The sequence below is a fragment of the Lemur catta genome, chromosome 12, assembly GCF_020740605.2.
Source record: "Lemur catta isolate mLemCat1 chromosome 12, mLemCat1.pri, whole genome shotgun sequence".
Lineage (NCBI taxonomy): Eukaryota > Metazoa > Chordata > Mammalia > Primates > Lemuridae > Lemur > Lemur catta.
The window spans coordinates 64,498,470-64,520,952 of record NC_059139.1 but is presented as its reverse complement, the minus strand read 5'-3'; the positions used below and the strand labels follow the sequence as shown (position 1 = coordinate 64,520,952).

The 22,483-nt window shown below is 37.9% G+C and overlaps 1 protein-coding gene across 2 annotated transcripts in view; it reads right to left on the bottom strand.

The window, feature by feature from the left end:
* RHOBTB3 (Rho related BTB domain containing 3) overlaps window positions 1-22,483 on the bottom strand; it is a 54,638-nt gene that overhangs the window by 5,063 nt on the left and 27,092 nt on the right. Inside the window, exons 7-11 of one of the 2 annotated variants that reach the window (XM_045566361.1) lie at window positions 20,174-20,286; window positions 16,877-16,997; window positions 9,493-9,666; window positions 7,116-7,282; window positions 3,186-3,282 (exon numbers count right to left, since the gene is read on the bottom strand). In XM_045566361.1, coding sequence (XP_045422317.1) covers window positions 3,186-3,282; window positions 7,116-7,282; window positions 9,493-9,666; window positions 16,877-16,997; window positions 20,174-20,286 — 672 coding nt within the window. The remainder of the gene's footprint in view (window positions 1-3,185; window positions 3,283-7,115; window positions 7,283-9,492; window positions 9,667-16,876; window positions 16,998-20,173; window positions 20,287-22,483) is intronic. The other variant, XM_045566362.1, reaches the window with a different exon arrangement.

Below are 22,483 nucleotides of genomic sequence, written 5' to 3'. Positions count from 1 at the left end.
AGCGTGACTGAGCACGATCTGCTGCAGTCACTGAGAGGTCCCCAACGAGGGCACCTGTACAGTTTTTCTCTGAGGACAGAGAAGCGTGCTCCAGTTTCAGCCCAGGGTACGGGAGTCAAGGTGGCAAGTACCTAACTGCCAGCATTCCAGAACCTGGCTCTGGAAGGGAGGCCGACACTCACTGAGCAGTGTGTGTGCTTTCACACACCCCCAAGTGTCAGTCCAGCTGCTCACCCCTGATCTCAGTTATCCCTAGAGTTCACGGTTCTATAACTTTTTTCGTTTAATTTCTCCAGAAATAATCCTCCCATCTCCTATGAAGATGCAGAAGCAGCTGCCTGCCTGGGTGGAGTGGGGTGTGGCAGAAGCTTCTTAATTAACGTTCAACTAATTCTACCGCTTTCGGCCCCACGCCCCATTCTGGTTTCTGACACACCAGGTGCCAGGTATGTCTAAGGCCCTTTGGGATTCTGCTGGGTGAATCAGCTTGCTTTTCGTCAGTATCGGCTTCTGTAGGCACTTAGGTTTCCCTCTGCTGAGTCAGTTTCCACTTCTCCATCTGCTGTTTAACCTCATCTATTATAATTTGGGCTGCAGGACCTGGATGAAAAGAAACAAACTAGCTGCTCAGGGAGGTTAGTTCTAGGTTTCAAAGGTGACATGAGACTACTCCCTCAGTTAAGATAAAAAACCAGAGAACGGTCATTACAGATGAGCTCTGGCAGCCAGCAAAGACAGAAACAAATGAAGAAAAACTCCTAATATTTAATACATAATGTAATACTGAGCTAAATTAAACTGTGAGACTAATGAATCCATAAATGCCACGAGTAATACATTCCTGTGCATTGCTGTTTGTTTTCAAGAGAACAGTATATAAAAATCTAACATTTGATGAGCTATTTAACTGGATTCTGATGTATCTGTGGCCTGTTACTGACACGAGATCTTTGGTCTCACTTTCTAATTTCTAAACACCTCCAGGAATGAAAAATTCTCAGTCAAGAGAAAACAATTTTCAGAATTCCAGTAATAATTTGGTGACGTCTGAAACTGAAAATAAGCAATGCTACAAGGAAGCTGTAAAGTAATTGTGACAAGAACCTTTCCCAACTTCAAGTGACCAGGTGAAGTGAGCCAGGTATAAGGAAATGGAGAAGAGAGGTGACTGTGACCCTGTGAGGAGGACCTGCTCCTTCAGTGGGCAGCCACTACCCAGCTCCAGGTTGTTGTCATCTGAGAAGATGGGCCAGAGCGGCCAGATCTTCCAACTTTTCAAAAGAAGCCATAAATTTGGAGTTTTAAAATTCCAACTCTCTCTCTCTCTCTCTCTCTCTCTCTCTCTATATATATATATATATATATATTTTTAATATGTGTGGTCCAAATACAATCCCTTGGCAGGTTACATTGAACCGATGTAACTGCCGATTTAGACAATTAAATTCCCCCTTATCCAAAAGAGGCTTTTTTTTTTTTTTGTCTGCTCAAGAGGATGACACATCACAGCAGGCTCCTGGCCATAAACAGGCGCTGTAGAGTGACAGCTCTCAGGATTCCCTTTTAGTTCCCATCAAAGGAACAGAAGACAATCAGGGACACAGCCTCAGCCCCTCAGCTTGCCACCTCACATGACACCCTGGGGCCCTGTTTCCACCATGCCAGGTGGCCATAACATACTTTATAGACAATTGGATAAGTAATAAAATATAATCAAAATTAATAACTGAAAGGATTTATAGAGCACATTTCTCCCAAGGTTGTAATAGTACTCCACATATACCATACATCTACACAAGATTGGAAGTGGAAAAGAATCTTGCTCTTTTATAAATAAAGGTGACCAAAGGCATAATGAAGGTGGTTCTAAGGCCAAAATGCAGTTTACTTTATTTTTAATTGGCTTCTTAAAGAATAACTATATAAGAATGTCACTTCTAATTGACAGCAAGCAGAAGCATGCCTTATCTTTAGGAATGGACTTTATTTTTTCTTGCACAGAGTAGATGGTTAATAAACACTTGTTTTGTTTAGATGTGATCATGTGTCTCTACTATATTAATAGTTGAGTTCTACATAAGGAGGCTCTGAGTAGGCATATGATGTTTGTTGACCTGCTGAATACATCTGCCGAAAACGTGTTCCTTGCTTTCCTTAACTGTATGAGTAGATGAATGAAACCAAGAGATTTTTACATCTTTTCCCAGCAGAATCTTTTTTACAAAGTAAAATTTTATGTAGAACTCTTAAGATACAAAAGACAGCAAAGCAGAACTACTCAGATAGAAGGCAGGAGGGAAGAGACTGAGAGCTGTACATTTTAGCTTCTCTTCCCTCACCCTGATTCCCTCCCTCTCCCTCTCCTCACTTCCTCCCTACTTTCTGCCCCCTACCCTAGAAGACCTTCAGGCATCTCTAGGGAGATTTCTTTGTCCAGAGGTTGACTACTTGACTAGGTAATCTTTCATTTCCTTTTCTATTTTTCTTTGAGTCTGTGCTAGGTAATAACATGAGCAAACCATTGTACCTAAACTGATTGCCTACTCCAACAACTGCTGTATTTTCATTTTTTCCCCTCTTAGGCAGTACTAAGAAGCTTGCCCTTTGATTGGTTTTAATCTTTATAATTTACCTTGCAAATCACATTACATACACTCTATGCTCAGTAAGTTACATAACACTCTTTGATAAATAATTGTTATTCAAAAGTAACATGACAGATGCCAATATAGATATACTTAATAAATATAGATATCCAGGACAATAAAATTATACATTATATAGTTAACAACAGTTAAATTCCTTTATAAAAAAATTTTAAATCTGTACTGTTCAAATTTTGCTTCTGACTTAGGTAGTTAAAACTAAGCTCTTGTTTATCACAACCAAATGCCACCTAAGGACACACTTCACCACCTTATCTATTTCAGGAAAAATGCATTTAAAAATGGATGGGAGCTATAAAATAGTCATTAGAAAACTTCTTGTGTAACATAAGTCAAGCTGCTTACGTAACACAGGTGACTATAAATTAAGTGTCCTCAATTACCACATTGCATAATTTAAAAGAAACATATTACATTGACTATTCTTATTTTGTTAAAACTACTATTTCTACAAATTATGTCTCAGACCTAAAAGCAAATAACAAAGTCTTCTTTTCAAAACAGAAATTGACGATCTACCTGAAAGATCCTGAAATTCAGGCTTTTGACTGAAGATGAGGTAGTTAGTGGCAATGAAATGAAGTAGCCAGGTTGAAAGGCAATCAGAGTGGTGGAACTGCAAGAAAAATGACAAATGAAACAACAGTGCACATAATGACCATCAGTATGATGAGTACATCCAGAGGATGGTCTGGGAGAAATCATGGAGAGCCCATACCCACGTCTAATGTGCCTATTTATGATGCAGCCTTCAGTCTACTGTGACAGCAGAAAGGAAGAGGAAGCATTATTAACAAATACCAAAAATACACCATTCAGTGAAGAAACCGAATCCACAGGGAATAACAAGTGAACACTGCCGGAGTGGCCAAACATCTTTAAGCAGATGCACGGCTGCCTCTGTGGTCAACAGACTATTTGAGGTTCTTGAAGATTTACTTTAAGCCTTTAATCTAAGTCATGGACTTCACTAACCGCACTTGTATCTGTGTAGCAGATTATGGTGAGCAGTATCTAAACAAGTTCGCCTGAGGAGCAAACCAGGAATTATTTTGAGGAGGAAACATCATTGGCCTAAGGGTGTGGGTTTCCATGTGTAAATATTTCTAAGAGAAAATTATGTCCAAATAGTTGCTTTTAACAGGAGCTACTGTTACACTGAGCAGGATTTCCAGCTCAAGTCTCCTCATTCTGAATTCCAACAGCGGCTAGGGGACGGAAGACTCAAAGCCACCTGGCCATTGGCATCACCTTGGTGCCAAGCAGTGACAGTCACTGATCCATCCAACCACCAGTTCAGAAGACAGTAACTTGCTGCCCGGCAACTTTGGTACTTAAGTATAGTTCTTTTAAAATTATTGCTATTGTGGTATAATATGCATAACAAAATTTACCATTTTAACCATCTTTAAATGTACAGTTCAGTGGCATTAAGGACATTCACATGGTTGTGCAGCCAACATCACTATCCATTTCCAGATCTCGTCTATCACCCCAAACTGAAACTCTGTACCCATTAAACAATAACTCCCGCTTTCTTTTCACCCCAAGGCCCTGGCAACCACTATTCTACTTTCTGTCTCTATGAATTTAACTCTCCTAGGTACCTCAGTAACTGAAATTGTACAATATTTGTCCATTTATGTCTGGCTTATTTTACTTAGCATAATGCCTTCCAAGTTCATCCACATTGTAGCACAGATCAAAATTTCATTCCTCTTTAGGGCTGAATAATATTCTGCCGTATGTATATGCCGCATTTTGTTTATCCATTCATCTGCTGATAGACACTTAGGTTGTTTCCCACCTTTTGGCTAAGGTGGACTGTGAGTAATGCTAAATTGAAAAGAGACCTGTAATCTCAAATCTTAAGGAAATAACCCAAGGATTTGTTCTTTAAAAAAGCTATATAGTGTGAGAGTATTTTAACACATAAATTCACAAGTCCCTCTCATTTTCATTATATAAAATTGGAAGTTTTGAATTAGAAGGGACTTTATAGTTCATCTAATCCCACGTCACATTTTAACAGTCTTCTAGAGGATGAATGTGAGTGATCTCAAAAACCTTCAGCTATTTTAAGCTATCTTTAGCTAAACAGCTATTTTAAGAAGCCACCACTATTAATAGATGATTAACCCAGGGCTGATAACATTCCACTAGAAGGTCAGGACGTTGCCTAAGAGCGGAGACTTTGGAAGAGAAGGGATATCTTAGAAATGAATAGCTGTCTACAAAAACATTCTTAAAATGCAGAATTTTATTTTTGATCAAGAGTTAAGATATCATAATTGTGAGCTCTTGGCCAGAGATGGAATACATCTCACTATAAGGACTAGGTTTATATGAAAGAATATGTTCTGACTTAAGAAAATAGGTTTAAACTGAAATAAGCAACAGACTAAAAAAGAAAGGCATTTAAAAAGCCATAAACCAAATGCTACTATAGATGAAGAATGTGGATAAAAGACCCTGCAACTCTCAGAAATAAAACTTGTAGCCTCAGGTAGCCAAATATTAACATATAGTTTATAAGTAACAAAATGAATTTAATGGTTTTTGTTTTTTCTTTCAGAGACAGGGTCTTGCTTTGTCACTCAGGCTAGAGTCCAGTGGCTCAATCACAGCTCACTGTAACTTCAAACTCCTGGCCTCAAGCAATCTTCTACCTTGGCCTCCCCAAGTGCTGGGACTACAGGTGTGAGCCACGGTGTCCGGCCAATTTAAATTTTTAATATGAGAATAAATACGACTTCATAGGAATCACCAAAGCTTGGACAGATAGGGTTTCAACATGAGTGGAGATAAGGAATGTCTACCTCAGCCTGAAGAAACTGATCTGATTACGGGAAACAAACTTCTATATTTTAAGATTTCACTTTAATGGAAATACAGTAACCCTGGTAGAGAAGTGAGAGAAGTCAGGGGAAAGTGGATGCAGAGGTGAGAAAATACCAAAACTACTCATCTCTATAAGAAGGTATGAATGCTGCTTCCCTGATACAGTATAAAACTGGCAGGATGACAAGAGAATGATTAGAAATTTTCATTATTCAGAGAGCTACTGGGAGTCTAATTCTGCTAAAAGACAATTTCACCTCCTAAACGTCAGAGAAATGGCGAGGGAAAAGTTAACCAAATTCTGACGGAGAGGATGAACTGGCTAGTGATGTAAAACCTCAAAGTAGGAACTTCAAAGAGAACTTGGGAAGAACATTATGTATTATCTGAGATTCATAACTGCCAAGTTAGGGACCACTGGGAATAGAACAAAGGAAAATTGGTAAATTTAGGCTTCATCTTAGCAAATAAAAGTCTTCAGAAACAAAAATTAAAATTCAAAATGAACTGGCATCTTAGACTTTTACTTAATTCAGGGGGAAAAATAAGGATAATCACAGTCAGAAACCAGAGAATCAGGGAAAACAAGTCACGAAGAATTTGTGACAATGCAATCATAAGTAATGCTGAAGAGGAACCGCGTGTGTGTGCGGTGTGGGAAGGTACCTAAAGAAACCAATGTGACCACACAGAAGTTCTCTTACACATAAACTATTTCAAACGATACTAAAAGATAGGGCAAACGAAGCTTGTGTCCATTTTTTTAAAGTATGATAGACTTGTTAGAACAGTATGAAAATGATACATCAAAAATGCTAAAAAGAATGGAAAACAATTTTTAAACTAAATTTAGAGGGGAGCTATTTATTTATCCTAAGCTTAATATAAATATATTACAAAGACAGATCAGGGTTACTTAATTTTTAAATTTGTTTTTATCCCTAACGTTCAACACGTATAAACATAAGGCCTTCTTCAAACAAAAAGGCCTTGAGCTTAGAAGAGGGTCTGAAGAAGTGTGGTATATGCTGCAGTAATTCTTACCCTCGAATGTTTTTTCTAACTAGATTCCTAATACAGTGAGACATACCAACAAAAGGCATTTGCAAGGATTAATGAAGTTCACCAATATCTCCTACATACAACTGGAACTTCAAAACATGTTCATGAAATGAATGAAAAAAATGAAGAAATAAATGAGTTTAGCTTAACCATTTCTATAAGCATATATGGACCAACCTTGTAATTTTCCTTTTAGGAACCTAAGATGTGATCTTTTGGGGAAATCCAATGTATATTCTATTTTCTATAATGCTTATGGGACACAGGATAGCACCACACTCAAATGACTGCTAAGAGCCACTCGTAAATTGAAAACAACTCCATCTCCATTACTTTCACCTCCTTATAAAGGGACTGCACAAAAACCCTAGTGCTTTAAAATTACCTAGCCACAGAAACTGTTGTGAAGGTACTTTAGCTTCATTTAGCCAAACTTCCAAACTAAGATGAGTAATATATCTTAAAACTAACAGAAATGTTAAAATAGTATCATTTTAATAATATTTTATAAAAGAATCAGACAAGCAGACACAGAGGGCCAATTACCTTGGCCTTCTTGAGCAGGTCGACTATATCAAGGTTCATGGACGCCAGCTCCCTGCTCGGCATGCTCTGGAGCTGGGTGATGATGAACAGCTCGCAGATGTGCTGCAGTCTGGACACCTGGTACATCTCAGCACAGATCAGGAGACACATGGCCTGGAAAATGCCAGCTGGCGAGAGAAGGGAAATAAGAGAAAATGGACAATAAAACCATTTCTTTAAATGACCTAAAAAAACCACACCCACACAACAAAACCCCAAAACACACGCTGACTGTATCATCCGGTGTAGAAGAGAATGCCTAGGAAAAGCCTCACGGAGTCAACATGCTACATTAGATTCTGCCACATTTTTAAAAGAATCCATTTAAGGCTCCATACTCAGAAGTGGATCTAGTCTTTTTATTTTTTTTAATTCTCCAGAGAAGGCGATTTCATAATTGCCCTTAACTATCAATTCCAGAACTGTCAGGTGAATCTTTCATTAGCTAAACTAAATCCTTGCAATTTCTCTTTCTTGGCTTTAGTCTCCAGGTTGTTTTTATTGTGATAAAATAAACATGATAAAATTTGCCATTTTAACCATTTTTAAGTATACAGTTCAGTGGCACGTAGTACATTCACATTGCTATGCAACCACCATCCCTTTCTAGAACTTTTTTCATTTTCCCAAATTGAAACTCAGTACCCATTAAATAATAACTCCCCATTGCCCCCTTTCCCCTAGCCCCTGGCAACCACCCACTTTGGTTTTCCAAAAAATACTTCTCTATAAGTCTGATTTTTCACGTAATTCTCTTTCTTAACTCTCCTTAAATTTCTTACAATCTTTTGTGGCTATGGAACCAAGAACACTGTGTATGGTAAATATTTAACATCATGAATAGATTACCTTTCTTTCTGAGGTCTTCCCAATGCCCATATGCCAGTATCTAGCTTAACTTTTTGATTATTGATTTTGACTCATTTCCCCCACAATTTTACCACTTTTCAAAGTACTTTGTCTCATATAGTTATTTTATTGCTTTCCTGAGCACATTTTTCTAACTAGCAAGATAAAACTTAAAATTAGCAGCTTCAATTATACTAGTGAGAGGATGATTGAAAATCCAAATTTTCTGATTATTTCAAATCTGGTCAAATTTTTGATATAACATACAAATTTGCCAATAATGAAATAATACACAATAACCCTCATTTCTAGTAAGAACCAGTGCTTGCATTTTTATCAGGCAAAGATGACAAGCCAGTCTTTAACACTGACAGAAACAACTGTAACTGGCTCCAAAATACTCTACAGCTCGCTGCAAGACCAGAATTAGTTCAATTTTAAAAAGGAATTTTCTTTTTTTGGAACTTCTAAACCCTTTCAATAGAGGGCTTATGACTTGTTTAAAACTTATTTCAATAACAAACACAAGACATCTTCCTAGTCTAAAATGAAAGCAGTGAATCTGAAGAGAGGTATGGTCTGAAATGTGGGTTTGCTTTTTATATTTGCCAGGGTGCTTGGCTAGGTTCTCTCATCAAGGTCTCAGGCTCCTGGACTAAGCTCCCTGGGGCTTCCCTAGTTGTGTTTGTGGTGGGAGCCATCTGGTGGCCAACGGGTGAAGACTAATCAAAGAGGCTTTCACACCGGCACAGCCCAAAGCTCCAGGCCTGTTTAAAGGACTTTGCTGTTCTCCAAGGTGCCTCCAGCTGGGAGAAACCTGCAAGATCCACTCCAGCTAGGAGCTGCCACAGATGGTTGGCTCCTGGGCAAAGACAGTCCTTGGTCGGTGAATTTGGAAATGAATCCTACCATCCACTGGACATCCTAAACATCTTAGGAAAAGTTTTCAGAGAAGTCAGCTTTAAGAGAGTCTGACTTTAGGAGAAGTCAAAAGGAGGCCTTTAAAAATCCCACATTCTCTGGGTGAGAAAAAAAGACCAAAAGTTCTCAGAATACTGAAAGTCCTTAAAAGTGCCTCAATCAGAAATCAGAGCCATAAAGGCAGTTGCCGAATCCTCTTCTTCTCGTGGAAGATACAGTGCTCCAAGGAGTCTGTGATCCAATCTCCAGAATTAAAGTAGACATTGGACTACAAAACACCTCCATTTCCAGGGTTCCTACAGTGAGCCCCGGGCTGTTGGTGCTGACTGGGACATGTGGACTCATGCCAGAGTCCAACAGCCCACACAGAGACTCCATTACTGCTTTTCTACTTGAACTGACTGAAAATCCACTGTTGTCCCAATATCAACTCCAACCACTTAGCACATTCCATGATTTCAACTCCAACCAATCTTAAATGAAAACAGATTTCACAGAAAGCAACTTATCAAAATGGGTGACAAGAAAAGAAAGAACTGAGTTATTATCTAGTATTTATACCACTCACCTGGGCAACAAGAGTCTGTGTATAGGTATTCTAAAAATGACAGGAAAGTCTCTTTGGAAACACCATAAACTGGAATCAGGACACTTTTTGCTTCCATGTAATTCCCATTGAACATGGCTGCCATCACTTCGCAACGGGCCACCAGGATGGCCCTGTGGGCTGGCACCGTCGTACCTGAGAGGGTCAAAAGGGAAACAAAGACAAGTAAGATAAACTTGCAGAGTTATTATTTGAGCAATTTTCCTTTTAATTAGGTATTGCATTAGGCACAGCTAGGCTGATATGCATAAACCAAATTTTGGGGTGATAACCACCATTAATCCAGAGACTTCTTAGTTTTAAACTGAACAAGAAAGAGAGTTCAAAAGTTGACTTTGAAACTAACGATTTTCAAGTCGTGCAACTATTTGTTAGTTTATATTTCCTGAAGCTAGAAACACTGAAATGAAATATTTTGTTTCATGTTTTTATAATGAAGCATCTGTCTTTTCCAATTGGCTTGAAAGAACACCACCTACATCCATGTGCCTCCCAAGAAAACCATTACCCTCTTGAACAAACTCACATTATAGTCTCTGCCAGGCTTCCTCGTATCAGAAACAGGAAAGTGTAAAAAATAAACCCTAAGCAGTCCACACGTCACAGGAGGAATGGCAAGTGAACTTCTTGTGGAGCCAAGGAGAGCACTTCTGACCTTATGACAATCTGGAAGGGGATGATGACCTTAGCCCCCTCTGTCTCCCAGCACAGTACCTCCCCAGGGAACCTCTTTCCCACATGAACAAGCCTGATTCTGGGAGAGCCAGCACCACTTTGCATTTTCAAGGTCCCCCTCAGCCCATGCTTCTCATTGAAGCTCATTAAACCGAACAGACGCTCTAGGAAAAGCTTGCTAAGCTCTCCAGCTGTTATTGCTCCACCACTAAAGGCAGTGCCAGATGAGGGTTAAGGTGGCCTGCGACTCATGGGGGTGAAGCGATTCTTACCACTCTTACCACCTGAGGAAACCATGAATCCCACTGCCAGCCCAGATCTGTTCAACAGATCATTATCAGGCATCATCCATGTGCTAATCTTTGCATTTGGAACGGAAGATATAAAGATGAGGAAGACAAAGCTACCCCTGCTTTGGAGCAGTTTTTAGTTTAGTGGAAGACACCACAGCCAGTGTGAGGGACAAAGCAGCCCCCTCCAAGAAAGTAATTCTATGAGCCAAACCACTCTGCTCTGCCCAAGAGTTTACCTACATATCCCTAAAATCTCACACTTATCTGGGGTATATATTCTCCTCTAAAATATTTACAATAATTGGGTTCTTCATCCCCTTCAAATTCAAGCAAAATAACTCCTGACTCAGGAAAGAAGGAAAGAGTTACATCTAAGCTTAGCTGCTTTCTCCAAAGCCAACAATCTCTCAGGAGCTACACCTGACATTGCCACCTCTGAGGCCACTATATGGCACTGTGATTTGCACAGCCATATGTCCTTCAGGAGCAGAGAAGCAGCTTTGGGGATCCCTCCCAGATGGTCAACACACCTACCACCAGGCATCCTCCCCTCCCTACCTCACTGTGACAGGGTCCATATACCAGGGAGGATCAGTTCCCATAATTAAAGCATGAAGGATATACTTGTGTACAGCAATTCACAAAGAATTCTAACAGGTAATGCCATTTAACTTATAATTTTAAGGTTTTAAAATTTTAAAGATATTTGGGCATCATTTAAAAAAAAGAAAGAAAAGAAAAATTAGAAGCATGACAAACAAACTGGATGACCTATTGTTTGGGTTAAGCAGAGGAATTTAAGATTGACCAAAAATACCAACTGGATAGTAGATGGGGGTGGAATTTAAAAGTAACCTTGAAATTTTAACAGAAATTTTCCATTGATAATGTGGTTACAACGGAATTGCAAAACCAGCAATAAAACACTCAGTACACTCAACTCTCCACATCCGTGGGTTTCACATCCAGGGACTCAACCAACTAAGGATCAAAAATACTTGGGGAGAAAAAACTGCAACTGTACTGAACGTGTATCAGCTTTTTTTTTCTTGTCATTATTCCCTAAACAATGCATTATAAAAACTATTTACGTGGCACTTTCATTGCAATAGGTATTATAAATAATCTAGAAATGATTTAAAGTACACAGGAGGGTATGCATAGGTTATATGCAAATACTATGCCATTTTATATTGGAGACTTAAGCATCAAGGATTTTGGTATCTATAGGAGGTGTTGGAACCAATTCCCCATGGATACTAAAAGACAACTGTACTTTAAAGCATTTTTAAGCCTATTTTAAGCTTGGAATTTAGTTTGGAAAACCATTATACTTCCAGTTAAGAAAATATCAACTTCTGTTTTTCATCTTTTAAAACTGGTATTATAAATTATTCTGTTGTGAAACTATAATACAATGTCTCAGTATAGTTACATTTTTAAACACGATATATAAAAATATGCTGAATGAACATAATGCAGTGTTTACTTACTAACTGGCAATTGGATACAGGTAGACTTACTTAGAGGAAAAAAGACATCAATTTTCTAGTTAAAAGATAAACATGTTCCTTAAATATGTCAAGGCCAAACTATCTTTTCTTGGTAGTATTCATTTGATCTTACAGTTTTAAGAAAGTTTTTCTAAGGAAAAGGACTAGAAGAGTGAAACAAAATTTAAAAAGCCGAAGTTTTCTAGTCACTTTATATAGATTATCAAAGATCTTTGTTTTACTGTATATTAAAATAAAATACTACATTTGTCCTATCTTCATACTACTTTCCAGGTTTCAAAAGTGAAATTTTTAGAACTATTTCTGAAAAAAGAAAAAAGATACTTGTCTAGCTCAAGAGACTTAGAGTATGTACTATGTAAGTAAACAGAGAAGGAATGTAATTTTGTAACAAACTCTTCACCAATGCAGAGACTCACAGGTTAAAAGGAAACCCATACCTTTCTATATCATGTCTAAATATGTATCAAGACTAACTTTGAAAAAAAGTTAAAAAAAAATCGTGACCTAACTACCTCAAAAAAAGAAAGAAAAAAAAAGAAAAAAGTTTTTAAAAAAAGACTAACTTTAGAACTGCCATAGTGATTTTTTCTCTTTTACAAATCCAAACAACAAATTGGGAGTGGTAGGAAAAATATATATTTGATGACCACCTATTACAGGGATAGTATTCCATTTTATACTCCATGTCAACTCCAGCCAGTTGTTGGTGATAGCCTGGAACATTTTAAAAGAAGGACTGGCTGTGGAATCTGGGTTCAGGAGGAAAAAGTACAATGGTCCCTCACTGCTGGCTGCCATCGCAGGGGGAATAGAGTCTACAGGTCAGGCCTCTGCTGGGTCTTTTTTATGCATTGTTTCAATCCTCACGACCACTCCACAAGGCAGAAATTAGTATCTCCATTTTATAGGTGAGGAAACCAAGGACTTAGAGATATAAAGCAACCCAGTCAACCTACAGTAAATATGCATCCAAGCAAAGACCCCATCAGGTCTTTCTGGCCCATGTCACCCCCACCTCATCAAGGTGTATCAGTGTATCTGGTCTAAATTGTTCCACAGATTCTATTCTCACTTAGGTTTTTTTAAAGCTTTCAAGAGGTTGAGTAATATTCGAAACTGGAGTAAAGAAGCCAAAGAATTATTACATGTGACTTCAAATATATTATTATTATATGAAGAGAAAACACTACATTTAGATGGATAATTATTTAATTTTTAAATTATCTTTCCCATTACTTCACATAAACTTGTAAGTACCAAAGTTACATCCATATGTACATCCAATTATTTCCCAAATAGGAATCTTTCAAAATGTGTATTTTGCATCATATATGTTTTAGGTAAAGTGTATAGAGAAAAAAATTGTATGTTTATCTGAAAATTTCACTATAATTTTTTTTAATTTATTATTTAGATTTGGGACATATTACGAAGTGTCGGTCTTAAGGTCAACATAAATTTAAAATATAAGAATATTTTTCCTACCCATTTTTGGTGACAAACATTTAAATTAACAAGTCAATCACAAACTTAGAAATACTTTCACACTTCAAACAGCTATTTCCATTTACACCAAAAAACAGACATTAGATAGTTTTTCAGAATGACATTAAAATTTAGCTGCCTGTTCATTTAACTACAATTAAAAACCATATGCCCAAATGTTGTCACACTGAGAGGCATTAACATGACCTGAAATGTAAACCTTCACACCTGGTACAGGTTGAGTATCCCTTATTTGAAATGCTTGAGATTAGAAATATTTTGCATTTTAGATTTTTTTCAGAGTTTTGAATATTTACATTTATGTGTATACTTACCGGTTCAGCACCCCTAATCCAAAAATCTGAAATTCAGAATTCTCCCATGAGCATTTTCTTTGAGCATCATGTCAGCACTCAAAAAGTTTCAGATTTTGGAGTATTTTGGATTTCAGATTTTGAGATTAGGGATACTCAACCTGTACAAATTTTCAGAGAAGGACAAGAATATAAAACAGGATACATGAGAGAATGCCTTTTGACTTTAAATAGAGCAACAGTTGTGACTAAACCATTCTGAAATCAATCTAATTTTTTCTAGTTACACTAACAAGATGTTGTAGGCACACTCTCTTGTGCTCACCTTAGAGTTACAAAGGTGCAAATCTCTCCTCCAACATCACTTGGCAGCTAGGGCTGTGAATACCAATACCAAAATACAGCATTGTTTCAAGACTTGAGCTTTACATATATGATCTCTAGTACAGTTGCTGCCAGAGTCAGTGTTATTATTATATATTATAAGTAACAATAATTAATATAAAAATGTCTCAATACTAAAAGCTTCAATGGATCAGATTTGGCTTTTGATTTACACAATCTGGGCTTCATGATTCTAGATTAGAATATTAAAAATAAATAGTCATATCAAATTTGCAATAAAAATTAAGATAGAAGCATACTTAATGCTGAGAAAGATATACTAAAATAAGCACTCTCATCCACTGCCACTGGGAATGTAAAGTGGTATAATCTTTCTAGACATACTCAATTTAATAGCATATATGAAGTCTGACAGATATTCATATCCTTTCACCAAGAATCTATCCCATAATCCTAATTACAGTAAGGGATTTACACCAAATCTACATGCAGCTATTATTTCAAATAGTGAAAATGTAGGAAATCCCTAAATTTACACCTATAGTTTTAAAAAGGATATAATCATATAATAACATTAAAAATGCTAACAAAAGGTTTTAAATACCATAAAATGCTATGATACAAGTTTAAAAATAAAGGATACACAATCGGCTAAATAGTATTTATTACCTACCTCCTATTTTTAAACAGAGGAAAACTGACTAGAGGAAAATACGACAAAATCAAACAAATAGTGATTGTCATTGGGGAATAGGATTATGGGTGATTTTTTTCTTTTGCATCTTTATGTGTTATCTGCCTATTCTACAATGAGCGCGTCCAACATTTTTCTAATCACCAACATCCCCATCTCATTTTCTAAAGATAACCACTGCTCACAATATGGTATATATCCTTCCTGACCCTTGCTATACATATGAACAAAATAGACATATTTTCTATAAATGAGATCATTCTGTGCACACTAGTCTATAACAATCATATAGGACTTTTGTAATCAGAAAAAATAATAAAGTTTCTTCATAAATATATACTCAACTGTTTGTTACTCAAGGAGCTGAATTAGATCAGTGATTCTCTAAGTCCTCTGCTTCATTCCTCATTTAAAATGCCTCTAGTTTTTCTACTTTTCCCTAGATATTTTAAAAGAATTCTATCAGAGAACTGGCCCTAGTAAGCTGAGCCTGCTGCCAGAGTGACCACACTGAGGAGAATTCAAACATGCTCCATTCCATTCCATTCAATGGAAAGATGGACACATATTTTACCCCCTGAAAGGAACAAGAATTCATTTAACTTCTAACTTAAAATGCCTCTTTAGTTTTCTCTCTGCTACCCTGCAGGTACATGAATCAAAGAAGGGTGGCTATTAGTGAGCAATACAACTCTCAACACTGAAAAGGACCTTTCAGAATTGGGGTGGTTCACCCTCTTTGCAAATGAGAAGACTTCAAGGCCAGAAATGTCAAGTGACTTGCCCAAGGACACACAGGTTAGGATGCAAAACCAAAGCCAAAGCTGGAGCAGGGGACTCCAGACCCCAGGCTCAGCCCTCCTCCAGAGGAAACAACACGGCTGCCTCTACAGTGCCTCTCCAGCTCTCAGGAGCTAGGCTTGCCTCCCCTACGGCTGATGGCAGAGAAACTGGTGCCAGGTTCCATAAATCTTTAGCCTCTTATTAGCTTTTTCCCCAGTCTTTTTTTTGTGTGTGTGTCCCAAGGTCACTTTTACTGTCCCATTTGCAGTGTCCCAGGCTCACACTGCATAAGGTGCTGATGGTTGATTGTCGGAAGGTACTCTGGAAAGTTTCCAATTCACTGTTTGTCTTGGCAAGTGACCAAAGTTAAAAGTAAAGCGAATCTTTCTGGGGAAAGAGTTTTTTTTTTCCTTTGAAAAGCTCTTCTAGAAAGGGGAAAGATTTTTTAAAAGTAAATGACTATGTTAGCTGTCACACATTTCTACCCTAAAATGAGAATTATTATCTTCCTCTTCGTAATAGCCCATCTAAAGTTCTGCTTAATTCTTTTTGGAAACACCTCCTTCTATCGTTCCTGCATAATTGAAGGTATCTGACAATTCATTCCTAAGATTTTGCTTTTAATCTACCAAAGGGACAAAAATTATCCAAGCGAGTAATCGATAATGGGCATTAAAACAGCTCATCTTTATTAAAATTAGGTAGCGCTACCTTCCCAGGGAGATAAACAGCAGCTCTCAGTTGCTCTGGTGCTAACAGTTCTCAGGGTGCTGTGAGGGTAAATGCAACAGTCTGCGGGTGTCAGATGCAGGCCAGGCACAACCCTCAACCCTTTTGCTCAAATAAAAAGGAAGAGAGCTAAATAAAATAAGCTAGAGGTAATTTAATTTTAAAGAGATTGGTTTCAAATGGATCAAAAAACTAGGATCTTAAAGAAATACACAAACAAAAATATATGATGAAATATTACAGATCACGCCATCCCTTGCTGGTCTCTAAAAGTTAATGAAGCATATGGAAAGGGAAAAGTACTAAGGGAAATATAAATTTCTTTTCTTATTTTAATAAAATACTTCGTTTCTCTGGAAGACTTTGTTGAAATTCAGGTAGTATTAATCTACATTCCGCAAGAGAGAACAGTTATTCCCTCATACCAAACATTCAAACCTGAAAGACAAAGTGAGGAGAGAAAACAAGAAATAAAAATGAATAAGGAACTTTGTAAAAGTTGAGCCATACCTTGTATTTCGAAGACAACATCAGCAAGCATTGGTTTATTAAGAAAAAACTTGAGCGAAGTGTTATAAAACCACAGAGGTTTTCTGGCTTGATAGGTTTTGCAATTCCTTAGGCAATTAATCTGTAAGGAAATACAAGGGGAAAGGTTGCTTAATACGTTTTAATAATAGGCTGGGTTGAGGATTTGCAAAACTGTGCTAAATTTCTAAAGAAACAATGGTTACCTACTCTATGGCATCCCTGATCATAGCTTTCAAGGGAACTTATCTTCAAGAACTATATCTGCTACCTGTTAATGAGTAACACTCCTCTCTCCAACATTTACAGCAGTAAATGAATTGCCTACCTGGAAACTCAGCTCTACAGCTAAGAAGCTGTAGGGTCCTGAATCCTGGAGTCTTTGGCAGGAAACAGACAACAGTAGTCCAACCTCATATGAATGCCTACTAGCATATCTTTACACACACAACCTAGTTTGTTCATTAAGAAAGTACATAGACAGAAATTTAATTTGTAGTTAGGAAAAATGCATCTCCCCTTATCATACCATGTTCTTTTACTGCTTACTAGCTCAATGTTTTCTCTTAAAGGAATGAGCATTAAAAAAATGCATGAGAGTGATGAATTGCTTCTTCTCCATCTTAATCTCCAATCTTATATCCTGAAATATCCTTCCTACCCACAGCAGAGTAGCCTGGATGTCTGTTCTGGATCTCCAGAGAATCTCTCCCTTGAAAACACCACGCCTTGCTGGAGCTGGCAGCCTCCAGGAATGGCACCTCTGTCCGCCCCAGGCTTTGATGTTTTGCTCATCCTTCCTGTGGTCGCTCCAAGCATCTCCTCATTCCAGTCCTACACGTGGAGGGCCAGCCCCACTCTCCTCACCACCCACCCATTTCTTCTCATTTTATTTACTCTCTTTATTTACAATGGATAAACAAAGCCTGAACAACATTTTCAGGTAGAGTTACCCAAAAGACGAAGAAATAATAAATCATTTTCAATGCTAGGATTCATTAAGACTATAATCTTTCCTAGAGTCTATATTGGGATACTATAGTCTCTCACTGGGAATGATTTAGTTATGATTTTTATTTAAAATATCACATTTTACTCATTCTTGATGGCTTCACTCATTTCCCCTGCTGAATCTCAGAACCTCAGCTCTGACCCTCCGGCTTAGCTAGCTAGGGAACTCAGAAAGCTTCATCCCTAAGAAATAATCAAAGGTACAACTTTAACACTAATGAGAATGAATGACATCTACTCCCCACTCTGGATTAATCTACTATAGTGGGAAGTTTGAAAATCTTTGGGGAAGAAAAAAAACGATACTGTACTTCCTCATAAGAAAGAAGAACACACACTCCAGAATGGTATCACAGCAAGGCAGAGAGGCAAAACAGGATCATGTAAATCAATTCGTACAAGGCACATTCTAAGATCCGTAATACACACTGAGGTAATTGGGGGATAGCAGTCAAATGACAGCCACACATGGAAGAGAGTAACAGTCAAAAACCATCACAGAATTGGAGAGCTAGCAGGGGCTTCTGAAACCATCCAATTTATCCCTCATCTTACAGGAAGCCCTGACTTGCTCAAAGCCACAGAGATAATTTGTGGCAGACTCACGATTTTAATCTACAGTTTCCTGAGTCCGAATTCAGTGTTACATCATGTGTTGTACTTAGTGAGTGAGAGAGGCCCTTTCCCCAGGAAAGCACAGCAAGAAAGGGTGGAAGAACTCTTCTCTCTTTCTGTGCAAAGGAGGGAATTTAGTTCAAGAGCATGGAATCATATAGTCCCAGCTCCCCGTTCCCCAACAAGAGTTCATTTTATTCTCAGTACTCAAAAGAATATGTTCAGAATTAGACTCAAGGAAAGGTGCAGGGTCAGAAAAAAGCCAACACTTCTGTCCTTATCATTTATGTCAAGGTTATGAATTGGTCTATTATGAATATTATGTAGATGTATATTATGTATGAATGTACATATATGTGTCCACATATATATATACACAGAGAGAGAGAGATGAATAGAGGGACGGAGGGAGAATAAATCTGTATAAAGAGATTTCTTTGTCACTTTTGCTTTGAATTTGAAAAAAAAAAAGGAGTAGAAGGAAGAAGTTTGGAGAGAATACAGATGTACATGATATATATTTAACTGGTTCATAAATGAGTTAATACAGAAAATCAAATTAACTTTTTAATGTAGGCATATGTGGGCATTTTTACAAAAGGATTATTTAGTCGAATTGGATTTCAAGAGAGCTACTGTCCCACCATATACCTGTACAACTGGACAGCCTCTGTATATCTGCTTCAATGTGTTACTGAAACAAAACAAAGATCTTGCCTTTTAATTCCATGTTACTTTGTTTTTTTAAAAAAAGACCATTTTGTAAATTAAAGAACAGTTAAAAATCTTCACTTAAAGCTACTACAGTTTTACATTTTTTAAATATTAACTTTAAAATGTTAATAACTTAGGCTGCAGAACTGACAAAGTCACCTGTATTTAAAAAATTAAGAGAATAATCTTCTTTTACATTTAATAGAAACCTGTATTCTGCTAGGCATTGCATACAACTTACCTTTTTATCTACTGTAGCCAATTTGTTTATCACAGAATCTGAAATAAGAATACACTGGCTAAATTTTGTAATGTCTTAAAATTCAACAAATGTACTTTTAAAGCCCTTAGAGATTCAACGCAATCTAAGTTGCTAGAGTTTTAATGTGCACAAGTTTATGGTCACATACAAAGTTTGTATTTTTATAACTTTGAATGTAATTTATAATTTTGAACCTATACTTGATGAGAGAATGCTTAACTGTCAACCTGTTTAAATAGATTCCTCAGAACTCCTGAAAAAAAGCATGTCAGAAACGGCCTTGCTCCCCAAAACTATTTGGGTTTAAACTGTAAGTGAGAAAGCACTCCTTCTAATAACCTTAACTGTAGCTGGAAAATTAAACAGCCCTTCATTCTTGACATAGATCATGTATTCCCAGAGCTCCAGGGGAGTGTTCCAGAAGGAATTCACAAATAAACATTTTAAGGAGATGACTCACATATATTTTAATTCTTAGAAAAATTAAAATCTAAGATAGTAAGAAGTAGCATGTGTTTATGCTTAAAATATTTAAATGGCAGAAATACAGTTAAGGAAAACATTTGTATTTATATAGTATTTGACTGTTCTCATGACTCACTACTATATTCATCATAGTATATCAATTACAGTTCAGAGAGAGTCAAAGTAAACTAGCTTACAACAAATTAATTTACCTTTCCTGGTGTTTTTAAAATGCATTTAACTTTCTCAATTACATTTGAAACATCCCCAGAATCTTTCAACTTCTTCCTGATATCTTCTTCCAATTCTTCCCACTGAAAAGCACCTGTAAACAAATTAAAACATGTTGGATTTTTCTAATTGTTAAATCAGGAGGTAAGAAAAATAAATCTCTTATAAAATATCAACTACCCCTTTTTAGTATTTTCTTTTAATTTTTCTTTACCAAATATATATCCTTATAATTATACTAAAACATTTAAACATTTCTCACATTTTAGAAAAATCAGTTTGCCCTCTCCTAAATTATTCCTCAAAACCTGAAGTCTTCCTCCCAGGACAGCTGCCACCTCTCTGTAATGGATGGCCAGCTAGCGGCAACAGCAATGGCCAGAAAGTGAGTTACCGTCAAGACAAGGGGTCCAACACCCAAAATATCTAGTTGCCCTGGGTAAGAAGGTATTATAGATGTGGTCTCTCTCCCAAGGTTGAATTAAATCTTACTAATCGTGGAGAGCAGTGACGATCCGCGGCAGAAATAGAACATATTCAAAAGGTCTCATGCACTGTCAGGGTCAGACTGGGATGGCTGAGAGCCAACTCTACAAACCAACCTGAGGGAGGCAGCGACATGGTTTCCCGATGAGCTACCTGCCCGTGACACTGGAGGAAAACCACCCCGCCTTCCCTTGTCTTCACCCCACCACCCTTCAAAGCTCTCTCTTCCTAGGCTCCTTTCACTTCTGTCTCCCACTCTGCCAGTCTCTTTTCCTCTGTGTCTTGAAAAAGTCCTAATTTTTAAATAGGAAAAGGTCAGCAAAAGTTGACCTTTTCCCCAAGCGCTCCTCTCCCCTGGCCTGGACCACTGCTCCAGCGTGGCCTTTTCCCCACGGAATCTCTCCCATTACTCAAGACTGGGAAGTCTTCCGATCCCAGAATTGGAAATAATATACTGGCTATATGTTGTAATGTCTTAAAATTCAACAAATGTACTTTTAAAGCCATTATAGACTCAATACAATCTAAGTTGCTGGAGTTCAGATGTGCACAAGTTTCTGGATCAAGGATTCCCATCATGATATTCCAAGACATCACCCTCATCTATCCTATAGTGTATACAAAGTCCTAACTCCTAAAAATATAATTCCAGCTGGGCATGCTGGCTTACAAGAGGCTGAGGCAGGAGGATCACTTGAGGCCAGGAGTTAGAGACCTGTCTGAGCAAGAGCAAGACCTCATCTGTACAAGAAATAGAAAAATTAGCCAGGCATAGTGGCACGCGCCTATAGTCCCAGCTACTTGGGGGGCTGGGTAGGGGGCTCACTTGAGCCTGGGAGTTTGAGGTTGCAGTGAGCTATGATAATGCCACTGCCCTCGTGCCCAGAGCAAGACTCTGTCTCAACAACAACAACGACAACAATTTAAAAATAAAATAAAATGAAAAAAGAAAGCAACACAGTGAGACCTCATCTCTCTAAAAAATAAAAAGAAAAATATAATTCAAAAAGTGTAGTGTGGGCAGTTATAGTTAGGAGATTCAGAATCTAGATTTCTGCTATTATCTACTAGTGCAACTTTAAGCAAGTCACTTCACCTCTCTGGGCAATTAGAGATCCTTTTCTCTTTGCTCTCAATCTGTTTTTTCTGGTTCTCTTCCTGTTTCGAGCACTCTGCCTGATGCCTTCATGATACTGGGGAATGAGGAGGGCACATAACAAATGTGGTTTGTTTATTTCAAACTTATTGAACCAATGAGATCAGGCACCTGCAGCCAGTCTGCACCAACTGGAGCCACGGTCGAACGGAAGGGGCAGGCTGGGGGAGTCCAGCGGCTCTCAGGCTCCTCACAGCTGAGCCCTGCTGCACTCTGCACTCCTGTGCATCCTTTAAACTTCTCCTCACCTGGCCTTCCCCGCAGACTACGGTGTATCCTCGTGGAGGGAGGAGCCCTGATAACCCAGCATTTGTCATTTCTGTGGTGTAATTCTCCCACCACGGCCAAATCCAAGCTACCAACATGACATCCCAGAACACGAAATCAGGAATGATAAACACTATTGAGCTTTCACAGGCCAGTCCCAGCTCCAGACACCACTGCTCTACCGTTGCTCTTTTTTCTGCCTTCACTGTTAGCTCCCTTCCTCCCCAAATCCCCAAAGGAGTGTAGTCTGGAAGAACTCTATGCTTTTTGCTTTCCTCTTCCTGCATGAATGCTTTTTAACTTTGAGGTCACAAATGCTTTTTACAATCTGATAAATTCTTTGGGTCATCTCTCCAGAAAATTCCACATGCAAACACACAGA